Below are 26,837 nucleotides of genomic sequence, written 5' to 3'. Positions count from 1 at the left end.
TTCCCTGACCAACACCTCTGCAGACGGGCGAGGAAGCGGCTGTGGTGGCCAACTTGCCACTGGCCACAGCTGGCAGCCCACCGCTGCCTCGGGGCACCATTGGGAAACCTGGGTGTCAATGTTACAGCGTATTTCTTCTTTACCTGTGCAGCTTCTTCCATCACGGCTTGTTTCATATCCATCGCCACAGTAACACCTGGTGCCATTCCTGGTAATGGCACATTTGTACTGGCAATTCATCTGTTGGCATTTGGGTAGCAATTCTGTGAATAATATTAGAGCAAAATGTTACGAAGTATTTTTATTATTCCGTAATTGCAGACTTTAGAAACTTTTCTATATCTAGGTGCATGTCTCAAAAAGGAAACACCACCACCAGTATATTAGCTGGTTTTGGAAATATGACACATACGTTGCAAAATGCTTGCTTTGAAAATTACATTTCAGCAAGTTAATAAATAGAAAGCAGCGTTTTATTTCTATCAAAAGTTGCTCACAAATTTATTATTGAGGTGTACTGTTGCTCTGCTTAGACATCCATTTTTTGCACATCAGTCATTTTCAGTGAAAGCAATAGTTTGTAAAAAAAAAAATAACAAACAGCAAAGCTCATACAGTTAGATTATAAAAAACAGCCAAGGTTATGAGAAAGGTTTCAACATTTGTGTCGTTCCTGTTCCTCATATCTATCGATTTTTTAACTTTTTAAAGCTTGTTTTGATTTACTGATACACATATAACCTTCACAGCAATCAATGGGAATACATTCTGGCTCAACAATTTAATGTTAGACACATAATGCTGGATAAACAGTGGACATTATATACGTCATTACTAAGGAAGTCCTTCACAGAATCTATTGCGTAAATACATACCATTAGCACAAGGCATGATGCTAACAACCAGAAGAAATACTGTAGAAATATACACTGCCATGTTTTCCAGCATGAAACCGCATGAAAACAAACAAAAACCCCTCAGACTTCTCAGCCATAAGCTGTATGATATGTATGATAATTTTGCTGATCAAAAAAATAGTATTTTAATGAACAACAACACTTTTCCTTCCAGGAAAATAAGAAAAAGATTGAGGAAAACAGCTTAAAGTGTTGACCTGAAGATATTTTTAAGCCTCTATTCAGATGGAACAGAAAATAACTCACAAACGGACAGAGAAAGGTTCTATTACAGGGTTGGCTTTAAGTAACTGGGTAGGTCCTAACAAAAAAAGAGAAACCTGTAGTTCAATATGTGGGCAGTTTTAATCCATCTGATCATTATTCATTGAATTCTACTCGGGGGTAGGATGAAAATGAATATGAAGAAGAGTGCATCAGCATCTGAGCCCTGGGGCTTCAATTCTGGAATGTCTGCCAGTGTCAAAATAAAGCTGAAATTTTGAGAGAAAAGTGGATGTGGCTGGCACCTAAACTTACTACTTACTATAATGCAACTATTCTAAAACTAAAAAGGTTTCACACAACTGCCGCAGGGCATTCCCTAGAATTCTGTAATCCACACAATCTACAGACTGACTAGAGGCTGATAAACCATCCATTGCCTAAATACAGCTATTTTCCAAGTGGTTTGCGGGCTATTTCTCTGACTTTTGTGCCCCTATGAATAGGATGTTATGAAATTTTTTGGCCGTAGCTTGGTTTGTTGGTTTCTTGTCCTTAGTCCAGTCTTTAAATCTATTAACACCTTTCCAAGAACAAGTCCCACGCAGAATGCAAACCAGGAAACTTCCTTAAAGGTAACCTGAAGTGGGACTGCACACCGAGGTGTGGAGCTGGAACCAAGGCTGATTAGGTGGTATCCGTTTATCTAATATTTCTATCTGAACAAAATTGACATATACATTTCATTTTCTAAGCAAACACGGATCAACCATCCTTTACAACCTATAATTTTCTCTCTCAAATATTTGTTTGATGCTATACAGTCAGGAGCTTTTACCGGATGATAACTATTTGACTCGCCGACAGGACTTGGCTTGTTTGCACTCTTTCCCTAATGGATGCAGACAGTCAGCAGCTTAAACCCGAATAGTGGGACCTGCACACAATCACGAAAGGCTGTCGGAGAACAGCAACAATCAATTGGCAAGTCAGACCCATTGAGGGAAAATTAATAAAAACAATCTATCTGCTCATATTTTTCACAAAAACTGTTGCAATTCATTGATTTTAAATTATTGCAGTATCATCTGTGTGGCTTTTAACAACAAAATGGTTGCATTTTCCTTACAGTAAGTATAACTGAAGTGCTGCGGATAGACCATTTCTGCCAAAAATATTTCTTGTCACACATCTCAACCTTAATTCCTTCCACACTTTTTTATTTTTCACGCTGTCTCTCACAACTTTGTTGGTGTCCTCATCCCATCTGCTATGCTTTTAGAAAGGGTTTCTCTGAGGAGGTATTCTACTTATACTTCCTTCTCTTACACAAAAGTCCTTACATTCACTTTATCATGAATACTGTCTGATCCTATTGATCAATTAATAAATTAATTTCAAATCTGTTTTCTCAAAAGACATATTTCATGGTCTAATGTCAATAATGGTTTCGGACAGTTAAAACTGGACCAGTGAGAAAACAATGTGTCCTCTCTCATTTTAGCCAGCTAGGAAAAGAAGCAAGTTATCATTGGGCTGAAGTTTTACACTGAAACTACTTTTACCTGGAGGGTAACGGCAGCCAGCTGGGAATTCTTCAAACACACCAGACTTTCCCACAAATCCATTTCAGAAGCACTGTTGGCTGCCATATGGTTCTGACTTCAAACTAACATTTTGCCCCCATTAAATTATCCATCAGATTATTACAACCGTAATTTGCCCCCATCCACAGCTTTCTTACTGCCTGTGTGACAGACACCTTTGTGTCCCAAAACACTTTTGCTCTATTGCTGTGCTGCTAAACCTCCCAGGGGAATTCACAAGTGGAAAAGCACAAAATACAACAACAGTGTTGAAGGTAAGCGAATATAGACTAGACTAGACCAGTTTAGTTTAGTTCAGTTGGAAGGGACCTACACTGATCATTTAGTTCGACTGTCTGACCACTTCAGGGCTGACCAAATGTTAAGGGATATTGTTAAGGGCATTGTCAGATGCCTTTAATAAATAGAAAAACAGAAAAATCAACTAGCTATTTTGTTTTCTTTATTTTAAGTAACTGATCCTGAAAACCTATGGAAGAAAATGGAGTTTGCTTGCCTCTGGAAACATCTGAAGTATTGAAGGACATGCTATGGAAGCTAGTGTATACATTTATGGTACGGTTAGATTTGTAGCAGGCTTCTTGGGAAGAAAAGAAATCTCATGAAGGACTGAACATTGATATTATTAATGATCCAGATAGGAAATGTAGAGAGATATAAGCCAGGGACCCTTGTTTATTGTTCTTTTCTACCTTGCTTTCAGATTAGAGCAAAATTCTGCACCCACCTTGGTCTTCCTTTCTCAATGTGAATTGGTTTACAAAATGCATGGGCAGTGAAGAATAAGCATCACTGAGCTTTCCACTTTTATCACAGCTACAGAAACCTCTGAATTTGTCAAAGCATGGTATTTCTGCAGCAAGATTTAAAGGAAGAAGCTGAACTGAAGGAAAGCAAAAGGACAGAGCTTTATAGCTTGCAAGGAGACCCACAATTCAAGACCTGGAGTTGCAGAGCAAGCCATGAGATTTGCAGAAATACTGGGTAGCAGAAGTAGTTGTGAATGCCTTTAGGATGATCTATTTTCTCCAAGCGCAGGGAGTACTGACAATTCAGCTAGCTCTGATTTAGGTCATTTTGTTCAGTGTTTTCTTTCTTCCACAGGAGACATCAAGGGCAGCATTTCTTTCTTTCCTACATCCCCATGAACAAGCCTGTCTAATGTGCTCCAGATCTGCCACAAAAGCCATCCTGCTTTCTCAAAGACACCCATGTCAATCTTATGCTTCCTCACACACATTCCTCTAACTCCCAGGTATCTAGTCCCATAGGAGAGTAGTCAATCAGGCAAAGATGATGCTGATCTCATCTCCCCTACAGTGATATACCTCTGACAATGACTCAGAGGAACTGTAAGCTTTTTGGACAAACTGCTCCCGCAGGACTTCATAGTAATAAAATCCTGGTTTCATTTATTCCTTCTGTGTTCAAGGAAATATACTGCTTATCATAGTTCATCCAAGATGAATGATATAAGGAACTATCATCTCTTGAATGGCTTTTTAATGAAAGGATTAACCAATTGATATGACTATCCTTTTTGTCAATTCCTCCTGAGCTGACATGAGGTTCACAATAGGTTCACACCAGGTTTTCAAGCTTAGATGTTTTGGCTGTTTCTATTATCAAGAAAAGCAGTTCAGCTTGCAGTTTCTTAATGCTGGAAACTTTTTTTGCTCTTGTGGATTGTCAAGCAATAGAGTGGATTTGTGAAAATACCTCAGTTAGCTTTGCCTTTCCTGAGAGGATGAAAGAGGACTAAGTTCCCACCCAGAGAAATGAATTTAGATGCCATTATTTCTGAGCCACTTGGATGATAATAAGGCCTTTTGGCTGTAGTGCGTTCCCAATTATGTTTCATATAGAACATCTGTAATATATAAACCCTGTACTGCTCTTTTTGTAATGACAATACGTGCTGGAGAGTATAGAAAACTTTACAGTACTCTCTAAATGGAAAATTTACTGATTACATAATGTTGATAATCATCAATGATACAGAGTTAAATTAAATAAAATAAATTTTCTGAGGGTGACTAGTTCAAAATGCGAGATAATATGCCTTGGGAATAATAGCAGAGCTTCTGCTGACAGTTTGGGACTTCACGATTTGAAACAAAGGATCTTTGTCAAATAGTTCATCAGGGAATGACTATGAGCTACCAGCGCAGTGTTCCTAGGAAAAAGGGAAATGCACCACTGAGAGCACTGGGACAAGTACTTCTCATAGAGAACGTGTTGATATCAAGGCCTGGGATGCTCAGGAGTTCTTTTCTTCCAGGAGGCAGCTGTCCGTGGCAGCGTGCACCCCAATGGAGGAAAAACTCAGATTTGAGCAGGATCAGAGAATGGCCTCGGGGACTAGCCGGGGAATGGAGAGCTGCAATCTGAGGGGAGACTGCAAGTTTTTGTGTTGATTAGTGCCAGGAGATGAAAATGAAGAGGAATTATGGCTGCTGTCTCTGAATATATCAGAGGATCAACAGCGGGGAAAGAGACAATTTAAGCTAAAGGGCTATTGGCAGAAGTACAAATGGGTATAAATTGGCCATTAATAAATTCTTGCTGAAAATGAGAAGGTTCTTAGCTATTACCGTAATCAGGTTCTGGACCTCCTCTTTGAATGAGAACCACAGGGACAGAAAAAAAACAAACCAAACCAAACCAAAACCAACTTTTGACATGGATAATGATAGATTCATGAAAGACAGCATATGGACAGGCCCCTGAAATGCCAGAAACTGTGCTCGTGACCCAGGAGGTTCCTTCTACTACTATATTACTCAAGCAACACACTATCTTATGCTAAAACATCGTTTTTCATTATGGGACTAAGATTAATTCTTTTTTCCTTGTCTGTGGAACATACCCAAAGGAAAACTTAGGGGAATTTGTTACTGAACTAGTCTTCTAATTGTACTCCATATATATTCTTTTTTCTCTTAAATATTCGTATTCTTTTTGGCAGCTTTGTGTTTCATGAATTTACTTGATCTTATCACTGCGTTATTCATTCAGTTTTTGTGATTCAATATTCATACACTGATGTCTAGACTATTCTTATCACACATAAGCTGTAAGCCTTATTTTTCTTTTCTAGTTCATTTTCCGAGTTTTTGAAGCACAATTCTTTTACAGATTAGAGTCCTTAATGTAATCTACCCTAAGGTTTTTGTTTGTTTGTTATTGTTGATGTTATATACACAATATAAAGCTCTATGGTTTGCTTCTCTGGCAGAAAAGGGTAGCTTGATTGATAGAATTAAATTGCTGGACTGAAATAATGCAGCATGTTTTTATCTTACATTTGTTGGTCATTTTATTAGTTTTGACTATCGGACCATTAAAAAGAAAAAAAAAAGACAAAAATGTAATGAACTTTGTCACACACCTCAGCCCATAGCTCTGTTACAGTAGATATATCACTGAAAAAGAGATATGGAAATTAGAGATCAGATTCATAACTTTATAGTCCCACTATGGGTGACCTCAGTCAAAGTTCATCAGAGAAGCAGGAGGAGTCAAATTTCAAAAAACGTGCAATATATGGCAGATGTGCTCCATTATACTCAAATCCGGGGGAGAGAAGGGGAACACCACCTTAGACTTGAAAATAGATTCCCGTTTGCCCTTAGACAAGTGCTTAGATGAACATGTCCTCCATCTATTTTGTGTTTCCCATGGCTGGTCGAGGTCAAGCTGCAGCCTCTGCACCTGGGCACCAGTCGAGTCACTGCTGCTTCCCAAATCATGGTCAGGAGCCTTGGGAAAAGACAGGACTAAAGTTTTTTTTTTACTAGGTCCTAAAATAAACAATCCATTCAGAAAAAATAGCTAAAATTTAGATGTGTTAAAGACTGAGACATTTACAGTTAGGGTCTGCAAGCCAGCCTCCAGCTGCCTAGCCCCAGAGATCCGTTAAGGAGGACAGGATTTCCATATAATGCACTGACAGGGTAACAATAACCCAGAATGACAGTTGAAAAACACTGCATCCTGAACCACCTAGTAAGTTAGAGCAAACTGTAAGTCTGGGTATAACCACAATCCTTTTCCTTCATAGAGCTTAGATTTCTAAGCCTGGACTGCTGTTAGGTAACTCCATTTGCTTAAACTCCAGAATCTATTCCTCAGGCTCGAGTGTGACAGTAATATTTCTAGGATTGAAGCAGAGGTATGATGCTTGAGAATAGTGCTTTGCCTTGGGTACCCAGCTGCTCCTGAATTTTCCATACAATAGTTACCGAATAAACCATATTAACAGATTGCTGTATTTCCACACTTCATCATTACTGTAATCATCATGCAACAGAGTCCTACTCTAACATGCATTCTCTGAGCCACAGAACTCCCTTTTTACTAACAGTACTGATTCAACATGAGAACACCACACATTGCATAAGATGTAGTGACTGGTGCATTGTCCTGGGTTGAGTGAGTGGTGGAGTTTTTTGGTGGCAGGGGAGGGAGCTATCGGGGCAGCCCCCTGTGAGAAGCTTCTCGAAGCTCCCCCAGCTCCACGTCAGCTCCACTTCTGTTTGGGAAATTGAGCCAATCGGCTGCACCTCTGTGATAACGTATTTAAGAAGGGACGTGGTGACGGGCAGTGGGACTTGTGAGGAGGAGTTGCTGCAGCTGCGTGAACACCAAGGTCAGTGGAGGAACGGAGGAAGAAAGGAGGGGGGAGGTGTGCTAGAGCAGAGACCCCCCTGTATCCTGTGGTGAGACGGCAGGGCAGCCCCCCCTGCCACCCATGAAGATCTATGGTGGAGCAGACATTGATTTGTGGCCTGTTGCTCCTGCTCAACTGACCAAGGTTCTGTGCCCGAAGAAGGCCGGGGTCTCATGGGAAAAGGCAGCCCCGCTGCTGTAATTCAGCGCTGGGAGGATTGCAGCATGCAGGGGTGTCCCACGACGCCAGAGCAGCTCGGGAAGGGCTGCAGCCGTGGGAGGGAATCCAGTTGGAGGAAGTTAGTGACCCATGGCGGAGCAGTGTGGGGAACGCTGCGGCCCATGGGAGGAATTCAAGTTGGAGAAAGTTTGTGGAGGACTGTCTCCTGTGAGAGGGGGACCACGATGGAGCAGGAGGAACAAGTTTTGGACACTCCCCTCACCAAAGATGAAGGAAGTGGCAGCGCTGACTGCACCCCCCATTCCCTGCCCCTGCGCCACTGGGGGAGGAGGTAGAGATATCGGGAGCAGAGCTGAGCCCGGGAAGAAGGGAGGGGTGGGGGGAAGGTGTTCTCAAGATGTGGCAATGCTTCTCACTGTCTTACTCTGTTATGTGTTGTTAGTGTCTGTAATAAATGTGTGTTCTTTTTTTATTCCCCTAATGATTCTGCCTTTTGCTCGTGATCATAAAAGGGGGATTTTCCCCCATCCCAGTCCTATCTTGAACCCCAAGCCTGGCTCTCTGTCCCTTCTCATTGCTGGAGGGGAAGGGAGAGAGAGCTGCTGCATTGTGGTTGGCTGCCAATCAGGCCTAAACCACGACATGCATCCTATGGGGGAATGGTTGATGGGGTGTGAGGTATGGCTACCCCTGAGGCTGAAGGCACACCTGGCTACTCCTGGGTCTCACCTCCTAAGCAAGTGTTATAAGGACAATGCTGGCAGGTAAAAGCTGAGTAACAGCTTTTGTCATATTAGTAATCATCTATAAGAAAAAGTTGTCTTAACTACAATGTACCAGTTCATCCCAATCAGTAGGTGTGCCCACAGTGGGAAACCTTGGTCCACAACACCAAGCAATGCAGAAAGTTTTACTTGAAACAGGGAAGGTGTCTTCTCAAGGTAAGCACTTCTGAGCATGGTGGCACATGGATTGTACCTCATAAATTCTACCTGATGTATCTCAACCCTCTGCGGGATCTTTCTACACATCACTGTCTATGTGTTGGCAATCAGTTGCTGAACAACTTAACATATTATTTTAAATAGACATTACAATGTATCTGTCTATTTTATGATTACAAGAAAACTACGCATCTTACTTAATGCCCTTGTCAGTCTGTTCAACATCACAAGTGTCTTACTGTGATTACTGTTCAGTGAAAATGGGCACATCCTGTTGAGTAAGTTCAGCTGGTTGTGAGCAACAAGACATTATTTTGAAAAGACAGATTTATTTATTTACTTATTTATTTATTGTCATTTCTGACATAATGAAGTCAGAAAGAAGAAGGAACACTGAAGGAAGAAGAGAGCTTAAATAAGCAAAACAAATCTTCCAAATCCATACCCTAGTCAGCACTCCTTTTCAGATGTGAGTATATCCATCTTCAAAATATTACCTAACAGTATCTCCCTACCATATCCATGGGTAAATTTATTTTTCAAGGATGTACTACTGAAATTTCTTCCTGCTGAAATCTTGACCTACAATAATTGGCTGAGCTTCAAAACAATTTGTTTTATGTGGTGTTCTTCAACCATAGCATCACAAAACACTTTAAGAGATGAGATCAGCAGGTAGTAGGCATGCAGTAAAATATTAGCTTCACCAGTAGAAATGGGTCATTATTTTGACCTTTTGCTGTTTTAGTTATACCTTCGCTGCCATACACAAGCATAAGCATAAGTTGAAGAGAAGTTCACATGGGAAAACTTAAACTGTGTACGTGATTTCAAGACTACAGAGAAGAGAGCAATTTATTTGGTTATTAACCTGGATACAAGATACAGATTTAAAAGAATAGATATCCTTCATATGAGAAGAATACACATTTATTTAAGTTTATAAAAACCAGTTTAGGGATTTAGGTATTTTCACAGCGTTGAATACATACTGAAGCAGGTTCAATGACTTACAGAGAAACATCATTAAATTAAGTGTGTTTAATGAGATATGAAGCCTGACAATACTGAACATGTTCATTAAAGATCAAGAAATGAAAGTACTGACTAATAAAATTTGCGAATGGTGATAAAGACTGGCAGAATGGATAAACTACAGAGAGAACTGTCAGTCAACAAGAGCAGACCGCCTGGGCTTCTTAGTAGTCTGGACCTAGTCATGTAAAATGTATTTACAGAGTTAGCTCATGATTTCTCAGCCTTATAAGTAAATTGCATTTCAGTGCCTGAGGACTGAATGGAGAGAAAAAATGTAACTTGGTGGCAGGGGCAGAGCAGTCTCTGGTGTGAAAAAAGTTCAGTAATGTTTTGGGGAGGTACGGGGTGTTAGGAAGCTTCTCAAACGGAGCTCTGAAAATCTAAATATGGTTGAGGAGTCTGTCCCTGATGAGACAGGTCTCCTTCTCCTAGGCTGTCCTTTCACTAAGGCCTGTCTTTAAGTATTCACAATATAGAGGTACGAACCCTCTTTCCCTCCCTCCAAAAGTCTTTCTGGTATTTACATCTGAACATAAGAAAACACTTTTTCACTGTGAAGATGGTTGAACACAGGAATAGATTGCCCAGAGGGACTGTGGAGTCTCCATCCTCGGAGATATTCAAAACCCAACAGGATGTGGTGGTGGGCAACTTAATCTCGGTGACCCTGCTTTCAGCAGAGAGTTCATCAGCTAGATGATCTCCACAGGTCCCTGCCAACCGCATGGAATCTGTGGTCCCTACGGCCTGTCCCCTCCTTGCAAAGACCTGCTACCATCACTTCATCCTGGAACAGCCTGAAACGTGCATCAGGGAAGAGGCACAATCTGCAGAAGGCAGGTGGCAATGGGAAGAGAATAAGGTCAAGATGGAGAGCTGGGGAAGAGCCTTCCCCTCCTCTCCCTTTTCCTGCAGGTGAGATGGTGGTGTGGAGGCAGATGGGGCAGTGATTGCTCCCTGTGGAAGCTGCTATCACCTCCCTCTTCTACGTCTCTTCTAACCCTTAACTTCCCTCCAGCAGTGACAGCCGCACAGAGTTGGCAGGATACAGAAGGCTGTTCATCCTTGCACAGTAAATCTCCACTTCTTCAGGCAAACTATACAGCATGTCACCTTCGAGACTTTTGTACTAGTCAGCTATCTACTTTGGCAATAAATAGAGCCAGCTCTTGTATCTTAGTTCAACAAAAAGAAAAGCCACATGCTAGGGAATATGAAATGCATGCTGTATTCACCAAATGAAAGTAAAAAGGGATTGAAATTTCATAATTGACAGACACACAAATGTAAACTCCCATATGATGCTGTTCTATGCTGTCATATAAGTGCTGTTGTAAGACTGTACAGTTAACCTTTGGATGTGAAAAGTAGCAAACAGCTGTGGAGGAGAAATGACACACTGGCAGGACCAATATGCACAATCATATAGCCCTTGCACTGACTATTTTTTAAAACTGAAAGCAATTAGAAGGTCTGGACATTGTAATGGGCTGTATAAGTGCTCCTCATCTGCTTTGGTGTGAGATCAAGCAAATTAAGTTACAGACATTTCTATCTGAAAAAGTAAAGTTGCACATTTTAGAATAGGTAATACATAATCTGTCTCTCTGATGAAAGAACACCTTCTACTTTAACTTGTTAAATATCACTTACTTTGACCATCAAGTTTTTCAATGACCTTGTTCACTCTCATATTTATATACTCAGACTTATTTCACATTCTATTGATGATATATTTTAATGTGTTCAAATATACAGCTGTTGAATCCTTGCAACATTCATTTTGTAATAAGGCTTTATACTTTTGGCTTTTTTGTTTATAAAAATATATACCTATGTGCAAACATACCTACATGTCAGTAACTTCAATCATTTACTGAATGCACCTTAAGAAGCCATCTCAGAAGTAATAATTTTAAGCATTTTTTTAATACAACAATCTCCAACTAAAACCTACTCAGTGAGTCTCAGAGTGCTCTGGAAACATTAACTAATATCTGAAGCCCCACAGTATTCTGTTGTAATAGTTACCCACTACATAATTAGTGTAACCTCACCAGTGATGCACACCCCTGCATATGATTCCACTCAGCTCATCTAGCCACTGGATAACAAGGACTTCTAAGTGGAAGAAGTGTGATTGTTAGTGTGGGCTTATACATGTTTTTCAGCTCAATTTAATGGGAAGCCAGCTCACAGTATGTCATCACCACTGTTCAGTGTTTCTCTCAACACAGTCTCTTGTTGATCACTGAAACATCTAACTTCCTCATGCAGAACTTCTCATTCAAAACCAATTGTATTAAAGTCCGTCTACACTAAGCAATACAAAGTTCATATTAATTTGCTGTTTAGCACAATGTAACATATGAATCAAGAAAAACATCCTTTATTAAAATGTACTTCAGTACCAAAATCACACTACATATCTAAACACTTTTTATAGTCCAGAGGGCAATTCTGATGAGAGTTTCCTATAAACTTTAGGGAAATATTTATGTTTTGAAATATTATTGATTGAGAAGCCACAGAGCAGAACGAAAATTTTTTTATTAAGGCTCTAGACTAAAACCTTCTAACATGTCATCAGTGAGGACTCATGACTGATACCGTTGTTGCCAAATTAATAAATTAAATTAAAATAGACCAGAATATGACTCTAAAGGTTTTTAACTGATGCTTTGATTACAATGAACTTATCGGAGACCCTCCATGCCAGTAACCTTGCTCTCTGCTTCATGAACCCAAGGCAGCAGCTACACAGCAACACCTCTACATGTCTCAGAAAGAAGTGACCTCTGCAGTAGCTCCGAACAACTTGGTGTAAAGAGCAGCACTTGCAGTGAACAAAGACTGTTTTAGATCCAGTGACCGAGGGAAGACACTAGAAAGCAGGAAACCCTCTCCTCCACTTAAATAACAGTGACTGATACTACATGCTGCACCACAGGCCCAGATCATCACAAGGATTCTCTGTTAACCAACCTCAGATAATTTTATTGCCCGAAATACTCTAGCTGAAATTGTTAATACTGCAATTTTCAGTACTGCTACCTATACTTAAAATCAATAGAAAGTGTTTACTTTGTCCTAGTGGATTTAGCTCTAGTGGCTAGGCTTGGACCTTATACCATCTCTACAGGCTTTAACATTTCAACCACTCAGCCAGTTCAAAGAAAATTAAAATTTTTGTTTTCTATAGCTTGGAAGCCCCATATGAGGTCACTCTAAGTCACACAAATCTTCTTAGGTTTCAGCTGGCTCATCTTTGCCCACATTATAGAAACGTCATTAGAGGTCATGAATGCCTATTGATTACCCCCATATCAGGCAAAGGTAATTGACTGATACTCCTTGGCATCTTTTTAGCCTTTCAGCTATCACTGATTACTTTTTGATCACCTGTGGTGAGATGCAGTCAGACAGTCATAGACTAGTTCATATATTATTTGACAGCGACACAATTTAGAAAAGTGTAATCTATAAGGATAACAATAATGTGTCTTGGAGACTGTCATACATTTATGCTGTGGGGCACTTAGTTTGCTTGTTCTGCTGGGTACTCAGTTTAAGAAAAAAGATTAATTATCCAATAAGCAATAAATTTTAAGAAGAATGACTTTTCCTATTATCAAACTACTGTGTACTGGCTTCTTAGTGACCAAGTTTCATTATCCAGTAAACTTCATGAAAATGCAATGTCCTGCAAGTCAGCAGCATAGGTTAGAAAAAATCTTAGCATATTCAGAAATGCAAAAAATACCACTGTTCAGGATTGATAATACCCCAGGTTATTCTGCATACATGTACCTTTGAACAGTGGAGTCCAAGAGCACTGGGATCATGTATCACAACCATATGTCTAGTTCACGTTTTATCATGCACTAAATCCTTCTGGACAAGAGGAGATATTCTGCTCCTGCCTCCTACATCTCTGTTCTGTCTTCACAGTAAATTGCTGCTTAGTCTTTCCTTGTATTATGAATCAGAATCAAAATATTTTAAAATATCAAGCCTCTACTAAAAATCAAATCAGTAAGACTGTTAGAGAACACAGACTGCTGTGAAATTATGTTAGTTATAAGTGCTCCCTCTCACTAAGAGTCCCGTATTTGGGAGAAAGTGCATGCAAGGAGTAGAGGGGGCTATTAATTGGCACTTTAATTCACTACTGCAAGAAAATGGGATGGCAGTGTTGCTAGACTGACTCTTACATGAGCAAAGCAGGATCCAAAGGGCACTTCACAGAAGCTTTAATAATGTTGGGGAATATTGTGCGTGGTCACAAGTGCTCTGTGGAGTGTAGGAGCTGTCATGTGTAGAAGCCCCTAGGCAAGCTGACAATGTAAAGCAAGGAATTTCTGTATTTTCATATATTGATGTATGCCAAGCATCCAGTCCAATGGCCCAGTAAATTCAGTTGATAATCTCTATTGTGCCTCAAGCAGATACTGCCTGACAGTTGCAATGCCATGTTTTCTTTATGTGGCACACCAAGATGTCTTGGTTCTCTTCTGGAATGACAGTTTGCAGAGATAAATGACAAGTTTAGCCTTTGTCTTGGCCCTGTTGCCTCAACTAGTGTTGCAGTTATAATGGTGTTGTAGAGCTGGGAAGGGTGTGGGAGTTTTAAAACATTCCAGCAAGGACAGAAGATTATTACTTTTCTTTTCCTGATACTGGGGGGAAAAAAAAAAAAAAAAAAAAAAAAAAAAAAAAGCATTTTTATTTACTTTGCTCAGTTCTCAGTTATGTGGAAAAACATAATTAAATCATTTTGAAATCATAAAAGACACCTATAATAGCTTTTTCCAACGTCCAATTTCATGCCTCTTCATGGAAGTAGTACCTCAGAAATTGCTTCTCTTCATGAATACAATTTCACTTGAAAGATAAAATCCTCAAAAAATTGCCAAGCAGAAACCTCAGGCTCACGAGGCAGTGCCTTCCTGGAAACTCAGCCAAGGACTTGGAATCAATTACATAAAGGGATTGAATAACAATGGATCCCAGAGAACCAAAGGAGCAATTCAGTAACTGAACATTTTTTTATGTGCACCACTAAACCCAGTGAAGGATAAGAGAAAGAACTTTAAGCTAGAAGAGAATTAAAAACTGGTAGCAAGGAAAAATTATACTGGAGAAATAAAATTCTTATACAATTGTTGATTTTTTTTCCCTGAGAGACAGGCATATATACTTCTGTACTGTGGCAAGGGCAAGAATAAGTGGTACATTTCTTCACAAGCAGCATTTACAGTGTCTGCCAGCTAAAGAAGCTGATCGCTTAAATTTTTCTCTGCAGCATGCAGGGTTGGATTGCAAGTTGGCTTCTGGAGTGTGTTTGCCCCATTGGAGGTGCACAATTCATGACAAATTCCACTTAGAGTTGTAGATTGCTGCTGGTGTCTGGAAAGACTCACAATTGCCAATTCTCAAAATACCGTTTCAAGTGGTTTTCTTAACAGCTCACTTACTAGAGTGTCATGAATCTGAGTCTTGTCTCATATGTGTATGTTAGTGTGTATGAATGCAGGCATCCAGAGAAGCTAGAAAATATGAACCTTCAAATCCCAAAGCCTAGAAAATCACCATGATTCAAACCTACTCTCCTGATATCTGGGAGAAGATGCACAATTGCATGTTTGGTGATTTGTCATCATCTGACCTTGCATCCAGGTAGGATTATTTAGCAGCAACTTTTCTGGAAAAACTAAATATACTTAGAGCACCAGCTGAAAACATGATCAGTAGTAACACTGTAAAGTATGGCGACATTTGCTGCCATTTTATCATGACTCATCTTTCCTCATTGCTTTTCTTATATTTTACCCAACTAACGAGACTTTAGCCCTTGGCAATGTGTAACTGATTCACTGTTGCTGAGTTTGAAAGCAACAGAAGCACAAGGATCGCTTTTCATTTGTTGCTTCATTTAGTTGTAAGTCAGTGATCTACACAATGCAGCAACTTTTCTGGAAGAACTAAATATACTTAGAGCACCAGCTGAAAACATGATCAGTAGTAACACTGTAAAGTATGGCGACATTTGCTGCCATTTTATCATGACTCATCTTTCCTCATTGCTTTTCTTATATTTTACCCAACTAACGAGACTTTAGCCCTTGGCAATGTGTAACTGATTCACTGTTGCTGAGTTTGAAAGCAACAGAAGCACAAGGATCGCTTTTCATTTGTTGCTTCATTTAGTTGTAAGTCAGTGATCTACACAATGCAGCGGCTCCACTGCTCAAAATTGCCAATACATGCTATTGTCATAGGCACAAATAATACATAGGAAAGCTTAATTTTTACTGAGTATTTTTCATAAGACAACAAAATTTGTTATTTTTCACTGTGAGTTCCCCACCTGTTGTTTCAGGACATTTTTTCTGAAGCACTTCAAACCTCGAGAGCTCAAAGTAAAACACTTCCCTTAGCCCATCCTATAAATCAAGCAACTGATAAGTAGCATACTCTGGTGATGAATCTTTTCTGCCACATGTAGTTTTTATGGTTAGGTAACGGTTATATTTTTGTGTAGCTGTATGTACCTTTGCACGTACAGGAAAAGAAAAATGCAGTTTTTCACTGGAGATGTCACAGACACATTTTTTTAGTAGGGATAGTGTAAGTAAATGTCATACTCATGTCCTGCCCCTTTAGCTTCATTCTCCATGGCGTAAGTAGAAAAGACTGATAAATAAGTTAATAAAACATGATGTAAAAATTCTCAATGCCAATTTCATCGTGCCAGAGCGTAAGATTATTAGAGGCACATTTGCAAAGGATAACACTGAAAATGAGTGACTTGGGTGATACGCTTTAGAGGTCAAGGCGTACTACAAAGATCAGCCCTATTTCTAGCTACTGAGAATAAATAAAGAATTGCTGTGGTATTTACACAAGGGCTTCATGCATTACTTCAACATTTGGCTACAACATTCTGGCACATTAAAAGTTAACCTGGCTCTTCCCTGGTCTCTGGAGGGAGAAAAAAGCAAAATGAGGGGAAAAATAAGCATCTGTTCCTTTTTTCTCCAGTTTACATTTCTAAAGCTTCTGAGGTTTTTTTTTTGGTTTTTTTTTTTTTTTTATTTATTTGTTTGTTTGTTGTTTGTTTGTTTGTTTTTTTTTTTTTTAGAGAAAAGAACGACTGTGCTAAGTGCTTGGCTTAAGACAATGAATTTTGTACAGGTTTGGAGTGGATCACTTCTTTTAAATTCTATTTAAATATATTCTTTCCATAAAGTATAGCAGAATTCTAGTATCTCTCAGTGTAGCTTTTCACACCTTCTTCAAGTAAAAACACAGGAGATGGATGTAACTCTAGTTGCTCTTGGCTCATTCCAAGTTTGGCAGAGAACCTGGCTATCTTCTCCTTAAAGAACGATTACAGTCTGGCTGGGTAGGACTTGGTAAGCCAAGCCACCTACATCCAAATTAGGAAGCTAATAAATAAAAGCATCACCTTAGTTTATATTTGTAGCTATTTTTTTTACATCTCAGCATCACAATAATGGATTTTTGCAAGATCAGGTTACTCAGAAATTCAGTTATTCAATGTAACACTATAACAATATAATGTTAACATTATTTCAATACTGTTATCTCTATATTGTATCACAGAACCATAGAATGGTTTGGGTTGGAAGGGACCTTAAAGACTATCTAGTCCCAACCCCCCTGCCCCGGGCAGGGCCCCCTTCCCCCAGCCCAGGGGGCTCCCAGCCCCGTCCAACCTGGCCTTGAACCCTTCCAGGGAGGGGGCAGCCACAGCTGCTCTGGGCACCCTGGGCCAGAGCCTCACCCCCCGCACAGGGAAGGATTTCTTCCCTACATCTAATCTAAATCTACCCTCTTTCAGTTTAAAACCATCACCCCTCCTCCTATCCCCACCCCCTGACCCAGAGTCCCTCCCCACCTCTCCTGTCCCCCCTTTAAGCCCTGGGAGGCCGCTCGAAGGGCTCCCCGGAGCCTTCTCTTCTCCAGGCTGAACCCCCCCAACTCTCTCAGCCCGGCCCCCCAGGGGAGCTGCTCCAGCCCCCCCAGCATCTCCGTGGCCTCCTCTGGCCCCGCTCGAGCAGCTCCGGGTCCTTCTGCTGTTGGGGGCCCCCGAGCTGGCCCCAGCACTGCAGGGGGGTCTCCCCAGAGTGGAGCAGAGGGGGACAATCCCCTCCCTGGCCCTGCTGCCCCCCCCTGCTCTGGCTACAGCCCAGGATATATATAATTAAAAGTTACATTTATAGTTAATAGTTCTAAATAATTATTCGTAAAAAATTGTTTATGTAAAAATATTGTTAAAATACAGTTAAATATGTATAAAACCTAATTATATTCTACACATGAAATACAGAATAAATACCATATAATTTATAGTTAACAGTATTTTTTGAAGAGCTAAGTTACAGGGTTCTCCTATATAATATTATCAGAAGTTACATCAGAAGATAAAGACCTATCATTTGGAAAAATGAAGAATAGATCCATTTACCTCTCTGTAAATGCTTCTTACAGGAGACTGTCTTTAGCATGCTTTGAAGACTTGCATGAAGAGGTGTGTTTTTCCCTCATAAAACATGGGTTTGAAATTGGACAAAATGTCTTAGCATTACATTATTTCCTGTAGTCTTCACCAGACTGAAGAACAAGAAGCAAGAATAAGAAGCAAGAACCCTTCTCCTGAGCTGTGTTTGTTTGTTGGTAGGTTATCAGTTATGCAGTCAAAGAAATCCATAGCAGCCTTTACCACTGTCAAGAGTAACAAAAATCTATTAGTGGAAGAGCTCTTTGAAGGCAGAAAGCCTTTTACAACTGTGGAACATCTTTTGGGATCAGATGTCCTTTTTGCTTGACTTAGTAATGGAACTTCTTAGAGGATGCTCAGAATTCAGTGAGACTTTTTCTCCACACAGGTAAGTACTCCCGTCATTTCTAGAAAAATTCAATCATGCTAGGAGTTTGAACAGCAATTACAAGAAATTCACAGTTAGGGTACCTTTTTTCCTTGAAAAGTAATATTAAAATAAAAACAGGATACAAGCATCTTCCCTACAGTATATGGGTACTACTACTACTGGACTTGTTCCTGAAAAATTATACTGTTTACATATTGGTGATAGCTACATCCTTATGCACTCATTTGACGAGACATGCACAAGCGCTTTTATAAAACATCAGTGAAACAAACTTGATATATGGCTCTTAATTATCTTCTTGTTATTCCCTATTACCAAGCCTAGTGGAAAAGCTTGGGTATACCCAAAGTTAATGATGAGATTGGAGTACCTGAGAAAAACAAAACAAAACAAAACAAAAACCCCACATCTTTATTCATTTAGTGACTTCTAACAAAAGCCATTAAGTACATGAATTTCAGTGCAATCTGTACAGTAGAAAATCTTAATTGATGATTACTGTGAAAATAAAAAGGCAATTAAAGTGGAAATAATTCAGAATAGTTTCAGTATAATTAATTTTTTCATGAAAAAAACCAGAAATTGAAAATTAAATTGGGAAAGCATTTTCAGCAGAAGCTAAATTTAAGTGTGCACAGTTCATCTTCATTCTAACAACCAGGATATAATAATTCTATTTAAATTTAGAAAAAGCCTTGCTTTGTTTTGTAAAGCCTATCAGCACAAACTAATACTTCTTCTTCTCCTGTTCCACAGTGCTGGGCTACCTTGATACTACATAGAAAGTACTAGAATTGATCTGTCCATTACTGCTGCCAGGTAACTGAAGGGGTTGGTCTATGTCAACAGCCAAGTTGCATTTCTGTGTTTTCCTTCTTTCTTAGAAAAGTACCCCAAAACACACACAAATTTCTCTGGATAAAGTGATGTTTATTATTTCTAGGGAACTTAACCCTGTCATACTCCTTCTGAGTAGAAGATTGACTCTGAAGGAGTTTGAGTTTCAACTCTGCTCCTTTAACTCTATTCCAGCTGCACCTTTGTATCTTCTGGATTCATTTGCTCAGTTTATTTTAGCTGAGGGTCAAATTTTTCTTCATCTACCCATGGCAGTTGCTGAAGACATACCGGTAACTGATTTATTATGGCTTGATTACATTCAGATATCTACATTATATAACATAATACAATACTATATGACTATATACTATTATATATAGCATATATAACATATTATATATAGCATCTTACATATTATATATATATATATTTCTATATTAATCTCCAAGAACATTACCTGGACTTCTCTTTTTCTGCATGTGTTTCAATAGACAGGCCTTGTTTTCAGGCCAGGATTGGAGATGGAGTCTAAAAACTTATAATTGAAACTTCTAATACAGAGACAACTATTACTTCTTTTCAGCAACAATATGTTAGTTGACAAATGATATACAAAACAACACTTACAGGCCTAAGGGGTCTGAATCTTTTAAGAAAATAATTATTGTGTTCTAACTAAATCTTTCACTTGATCTAGATCTTAATTTAAGTAGTTGAATATCAGAAGCACTATGCATTTTTTTAACTCCAGCTGCTAGAAGGAATTGACTCAATGGGAGCTATAGCTGTTCACTATACCTCAGGAAAAGATTTAATTTGTGCATCTAATCTGAATTTAAGTGATTAATTTAGCTACCATCTCTACACAGGCCTGCTGAAACAAGCAAAGTGCCTGTTTATTCAGTGTTCTTTTGCAGCCCCATCAACTTTCAGTGGTGACTGGGTTGAAGAAATTCTGACAGATCTGTCTAGGGGACATTTTTTCTTTTCCTTCCAAGTTTATGGGTCTTGCCCTTGCAATAAACTAGACTTGTGCTCTTTTTGATATCTCCCAAGTTTTTAATTTTGCTGCATGCTCCTCATTTTCTCTCCCTCCAGCACACTACCAAAAGTTCTCCATTCTGAACACGCTCCATTATTCTCGAAAAAGCACTATTTTCTACTTCTTCCAAACTGTTTAACTGTTCTCAGTTCACCATACAGAATGAAGGACATCAGAAACAAAAGGCCTTTCTTTCCAACTGCCTCTAACAAAAACTGTCTCTCCAACTAAAAAAATAATATGCAATACTTGCACAACTGTGAAAAATAATTCTACTGTGATATTTAAGAGAGGTTTCAGAAGGTAAAAATGTATTCTTTTGCAGCACTTTTCCTTTCTTGTTTCTGTTAATGAGGTTGTAGGGCAAGTGAGAATAGAAAATTCATTATTGAAACTTCCTCACTGCTACCTGACTACAGCTGTACTATTAATTGATGCTATCTAATATACATTAAGTCTATAATGTATTTCTTGTTTCATGCTTCAGCAACTACTGTGAGTGAACGTCCTTGCTTCCACCTGTACCAGCAGCTGTGGACACCACCTCCCCTCAGGGCAGATGCCAACCAAACTGTTCCATCCCGCCGTCATCTGAAGCATTGCAAATGCACAGAGTTTTCATTAACTTCATCAGATATTTTCTGTATGTAAGTGACAGGGACATTTCGGAGCGAGGAGGAGGCAGTAACTCCCATCCCCTGCAGTAGCTCTTTCGCAGCCCTTCCACACATGTTCCTGTAACTCTCATCACAAATCACAAGGAGAAGGCAAATCCAGCAGCCTTCAGTGGTTAAACTTCAGTTAACGAGCAGCTTTGATAATTTCTTTGGTGTAGCATTACTATTTGTTTTACGTATCTTTCTTTCAATATGAGAAAATTTATTCTGTGGATGGCAACGAAAAATTGCTGGTATCCTACTCTACTTCTGGTGCTAACTTGCTTTTTCAGCTTTGTCATGTTTCCCTTCCCTAAATCAATCCATCCTTCCTGTTTCTTCCCCACAGTTAGTCATATACAAACACATATAAATTGTATCCTATAATCCAGGCATTTTCAGAAACATATGATAGGAACCAACTGATAACAGACACACATTTTAAGAGATTACAGTAGATCAGGAGATGAATCTGCACTAAGAAGGTAGCAACAGGGGGTTGTTTGGTTGTTTTTTTCTTTTCGTAATTAACTTCATTGTTGCATCACATGGTTTTTATATTTGTCATAAAACTTGAAATACCAGGAAAAAATCCTCCATCTCAGTATACCATAAAGCCATAATCTAATGACCTCAGTTACAAAGTGATGCCATTTACTTAGACCTACTCCTACTATAGAGTGTAACGTAAGAGCTATGGTACAACATATGGTGTGGTTGTACTGTGTAAAAACAGCAGTTTAAACATAGTTTAATTATATGAACATTTGAATATACATAAATTCATCCATACATATTTAACACACAGTTTCAGAACTCCTTTCCAAGCGTTACTATCTAATGCAAAGTCAGCCTCATGTTTGTCTGATGTAACATAGAACGTCCACTGAAAACCTAAGCCAGAATACAACCCAAACAAGTAAACAGCGTGCATCCTAGCAGTCACAACCAGTTTCACATTATGTCCTTTAAGTAGCTGATGAATGGACATTATTATAAAGATGTCTATAAGATGGGTCTATCAGAGTCCTGAATAAAATAAAGACTTCAAATATAATTAAAATTAATGAATTAGGTCAAGTCAAGTAATTTATCACCTGACTGAATTGAAATCCAATCTGAGGCATCCTTTAAAAAAGACACATTCAAATGAGGTGGTGTTCACAGGGAAGTTCACAGTGAAGATAATCATAATTTAAATGAGAAAACGCCTGCATAGTTTCAGCAAAGCCTGACAGAGATTCTGTGCAAAAGCAGCATGGTAAGCAAAAGCAAATTTCCACAAATTAATTTGACCTTGATGAAAGGCACATATTTTTATCAATCAGACTTAACAAATATTGACTTCAGGCATTAACCAAAGACATACATAAACATTCAGGTTGTTAAAACAGTTGTCAAGTTCATTTTCCTTCTGAAATCACAGTTTGCTGATAAAGATCTAGCTGAACTTAACCTCTCTAAAAAAAAAAAAAAAGTATTGCCTCATAAGGCAAGAGTCAGATGGATTAGTCTTCTCTGCCTATCAACTGCTAAAAAAAGATGTGTCACTCAGGCAGACTGAAATCTAGAGCCAGAGTGCTGGCTAGGATAGACATATAAATGAAATTTGGTATAATTACAACCACAATAGGCCCCCTGACCATGGTCCGCCCTCCTACAGCAGCACCAGCCAGGAGGCTGGGGGAGAGCAGTGAGGGCACCGCTTTTGCTTGTGACTGCCAATTATCACAGAGGTTTTATTTCCACTGGAAGGCCGGCAGGGCAGCATACTTCAAGGGGAATGTTATGGGTCACCAAGTAGAGTAATTTTCTAAGGAAGCGTAATACATGATAACTGTTTAATTTTAAAAAATACGGAAGATGAAAAGACGCTTTAATGGTACTTTCTATTCTCCATTCTTAGTAGACTACTGGCCCGTCCCAAATGGGGAGGATAGCAGCTTGTATAAAATGGTGTTGTCTTCTTTCAAGCCACTCCATCAGCAGTTGAATGAAGAATCAACCATCACTTTGAGAAAAAAACCATTCCCAATACATTTCCCGAGTGAAGCATGTCCGCTAGCTCTTGCTGAGAAGGTACAAGACCTGTACTGCCAAACGGGGCAGGAGCTATAAGCTAATGCTGGGTGGCCCTGGAGGAAAGGTTCCCCACTTGTGAGCACTGAGAGCTGTTGAAACTTCTCCCCTCTCCGGGATCAAAACCTTCTCTGAACTGTCAGATTCCCTGAAAGAAGGGGAGAACAGGGACCATAGCAGCAGTCAGGCTTCAGCCTAGCATTTTCAAACATTCAGCAAGGTGAGTGCAAGATTAGATTTGAGGAGTACACAAAGGCTTTTTTTGTACCACGGTATTCAGACATCCATCTTCTGTCATATCCAGCCTTCACCAAAGAAACACCTTGAGGCATTTCATGACTGTGTTGACATTTCAATTATGCTGCATTTAAATAGATTTGGTTGTGCTGAGTCTTATTTCTTGCTAAAATACTTCCCATTCTAAACATAGATTTAAAGAGTTATTTACGAAGTCAAATACTGACAGGGAACATACCAAGGAAGCAGCAAAGCAGAAAGCAACAGTATTTGCCTTCCTTTTTTAAAAATTCTTTCTGTCTCTCCACCTTTTTTCATCTGCTCCATGACGGGAGGCTGTGCACAGAGAGGGCTGCAATGACAGATGCAGGGCTCTGTAAGGAATCCTCTGAATGGATTCGGCATGAGGAGAGGGTAAAAGAAAGTTTCTTTTCTCTGCAGCCTCCTAGAACTGGCTGTAGAACAAGCTGGAGATCAGCCTACCTGCTGGCACGGCCAGAAAGAGTGCAGGCCAACATAAGAAATCCGTGAACAGCCTAGAAATGAACGGCTGTAAGTAACTCAGGGAGCCACTCAGCCAACCAAGCACACCAATACTTCTTCCTCAAATGTCCTCGAAGGTTATAGGAAGCAATAGTAGCAAAGAACTGGAAGATAAAAATTGCTTCCATAATTTAGCAGCCTCTCTGTAATGACTGACTTCTCTACAAGCCATGAAAATGTCAAAGCCTCTGCTAGCAGAGTTTGCAGGGCTCTGTTAAACTGCTCGTATGCAGCAAGCCCTTAGGAACCTGCAGGTTCCTAAAACATGTAGCAGTTTCATACTCTTCGAAGAAAGAAGAAAAACTAAGAGTCAGTTACGTTTCATAAATGTCTCCTCTTCTGCCTATTCATGCCTAAAGAAAGTGAAAGGTGGCTAATTGCAAGCTCTCTAGGTATAAAGGTTTGTATTAACATTTATTTCTATCACACACTGCACATTTCTGTTGCTTAAGCAAGTGACAAATGTTATGGAGCCTGAATATTTTTCTACGTGTGTATTTAAGATTTGTACTAACGGCTGTTTATCCAAAGAAAGTAATGGCTTTGAATCCTGTCAAAAAATATACCATAATATTGGCGAAGTTTTTACTGAATCTGGTTTTATGAGATAGAATAAAACAAGCGTGCATAGCTATTGAGCAATATATACTACTCACTTTTTTTAATACGCCTAGAAATATTTGAGGGGATGTGAAGGTGATCTCTTGAGAATATATCCAATACCCACTGTTACCCTTAAAATCCCATGCTGAAACATCATTGCCAAAAATAGCCTCCTAAAGGTGACACCTTTATGAAAGATGTCACAAGTTGCAGCAAGAGCTGCATGAGTATATAAGCCATATTTACAGTGCTACTGCAATTTGCACATTTATCTCATGTATTCCTTTTTCTATTTGATTCTCCTTTCCCATTTTACAGGATTTTTTTTGGTTTGGAGAATATTTTTAAGGACATGCAGTTATGCATGGGGCTTGCCTGAAAAATCTCATTATTACGGGAATGTGAAATATATCTACAAATCAGTGGTTTTGATCCAAAAATGGAATCTGGAAATGAAAGTGCAAGAGAGACCGGTGTTGTACACCACACTGTTATTCCATCCAAAAAAAAAAAAAAAAAAAAAAAAAAAAAAAAAAAATTACAAGGCAAAGAAAGAAAATATTCCAACCAAAAAATATAATTTAATAAAAGAAGCAAATATAACCATTTCCCACATAGCTTCATATGGTGCAGGTAATAAACAGATATTAGCACATCTACTCATGCATAGGCTTTCATCTGTATGTGTGTTTCTAGAGGTCAACAAGACATAGAACTATTTACATGTATCCTTATGCACATACATCTTCAGATGATCAGTGTAGGAATGATTTCACACCAGCTGCCTGCCTTCCCCCAAACCATTCATGTACTGACTGGAACAGAGCAGACAGTGGAAGCAGACTAGAACAAATCCTTCTGAAAATTCCCCGGAGGCTGACAGCAAGTGCTCAGCCTGGGCTGGTTATTTCAGCACAGGCAATATGCATCTCTAACCTGGCTCGTACAGCTGCGCAGAGCAGAGGAGCCCACGACAGCACCAAAACCTGCCCAGAAAAACACGGGAGTGACAGGTCCCAGCTTCTGAGACCTTCTTCTGGCCCAGGCACACAGATAGCAGCGTATTAGTGAGATAATCTGAAGCCACCGTAGACACATTTTTTAAAAGTCTCAACCCCACGACAAGCCCTTGTTGCAGTATCTGCTGAAAACAGGCTTTTCAGTACAGAGACCATATGTTTCTGCCCTGACTTTTACATTTCTTTGCACATCTGAGGCTCCAGACCCGATTCAGATTTTGGGCTATCATACCTGGCTATCAGTAAAGAAGTAAAATCCTGTGCAATATTTACACAGAAAATAATTATTATTCAGGTGACATAAAGGTTGTTGTGGGACCTAGAAGTGATGCTAATTTTAGGTCATATTGTCAACTGAAGTGAATTGCTTCTTTTCTTTTATATTTTATTTCACCTCCATTTTCTCTACTTGTCACTGCAGTAGGTGATTCAGCTACAGGATGCAGATGAGTTGCAGGATATTAGCTATTGGTATAAGAAATATTTCCATGGTTTTACTATAATGCTTCAGACTCATTTCACATACATGGCCATTACTATAAAACATGGGGAAAAAACAACCCTGAATTGTTAAATTACTAAGAAAGGAGTTGTGTAAATTAAGTAGTATCAGTGTATCCCACCCCTTATTCTTTTTGTGGGGAGGGAAATACAATTTTTTAGTAGTTTTTAGTACAACCAATTAATTTTACATTTTAAAAAGTAGCTTAAAGAAAAGACTGAAGAAACTGAAATTCTAGCTTTCCTTCAAACACAATTTGCTCTATTAATAAAACGCAACTAAGATACATCTAGAAGTCACCTCCAATAAAAGTTCTTTTTTAATTTTTTTTTCTTGAGGTAATGGGAACATCTATTAAAAATGTCAGACCTAGCAGGTTTTTTGTTCTACACTGATTTAAGTTTAGCGATGTTAATATTGTGTAGGTTTTGAAAAAAAAAAAAAAAAAAAAAAAAAACCAAAAAACAAAAAAAACCAACACAACCTAAGATTGAAGTAGGATTCATACATATCCTCTTGACTCTGATGTTAAAGTTGATTAAAATGACAGAGAATCAAGTTCTTTGTTTTTGTCATGGTTGGTATGAAACCAAGACGTATGGATTGTTCTGAGGGGATCCAAGCACCACAGTGATGAAGGGAGAAACATCCCACTGATTGAGCAAATGAATATATCTTTATACTCTGTGATATGCTACTGTATCAAAATTATGTCTGCTCACTCTGACATTAGATTGCAACAGTTTATGTGCTTTACATACCTGGAGATGTGATGTCCTTAGCTATTCTCTGTCCCAAAATGTATACAGGAGCAGACTACCACTTCCCCTTTCTAA

General features: G+C 39.2%; 1 protein-coding gene across 1 annotated transcript in view; it reads right to left on the bottom strand.

Moving 5' to 3' along the window:
* The window catches only part of LRP1B (LDL receptor related protein 1B), a 754,159-nt gene that overhangs the window by 372,555 nt on the left and 354,767 nt on the right, over positions 1–26,837 (bottom strand). Inside the window, exon 3 of the mRNA XM_042808487.1 lies at positions 144–263. Within this exon, the coding sequence (XP_042664421.1) occupies positions 144–263 (120 nt within the window). The remainder of the gene's footprint in view (positions 1–143; positions 264–26,837) is intronic.

The sequence above is a fragment of the Tyto alba genome, unplaced genomic scaffold, assembly GCF_018691265.1.
Source record: "Tyto alba isolate M040663 unplaced genomic scaffold, T.alba_DEE_v4.0 Super-Scaffold_7, whole genome shotgun sequence".
In the NCBI taxonomy this organism is placed as follows: Eukaryota; Metazoa; Chordata; class Aves; order Strigiformes; family Tytonidae; genus Tyto; species Tyto alba.
The sequence above is the reverse complement of the archived record's forward strand: the minus strand, read 5'-3'. Positions and strand labels throughout refer to the sequence as shown.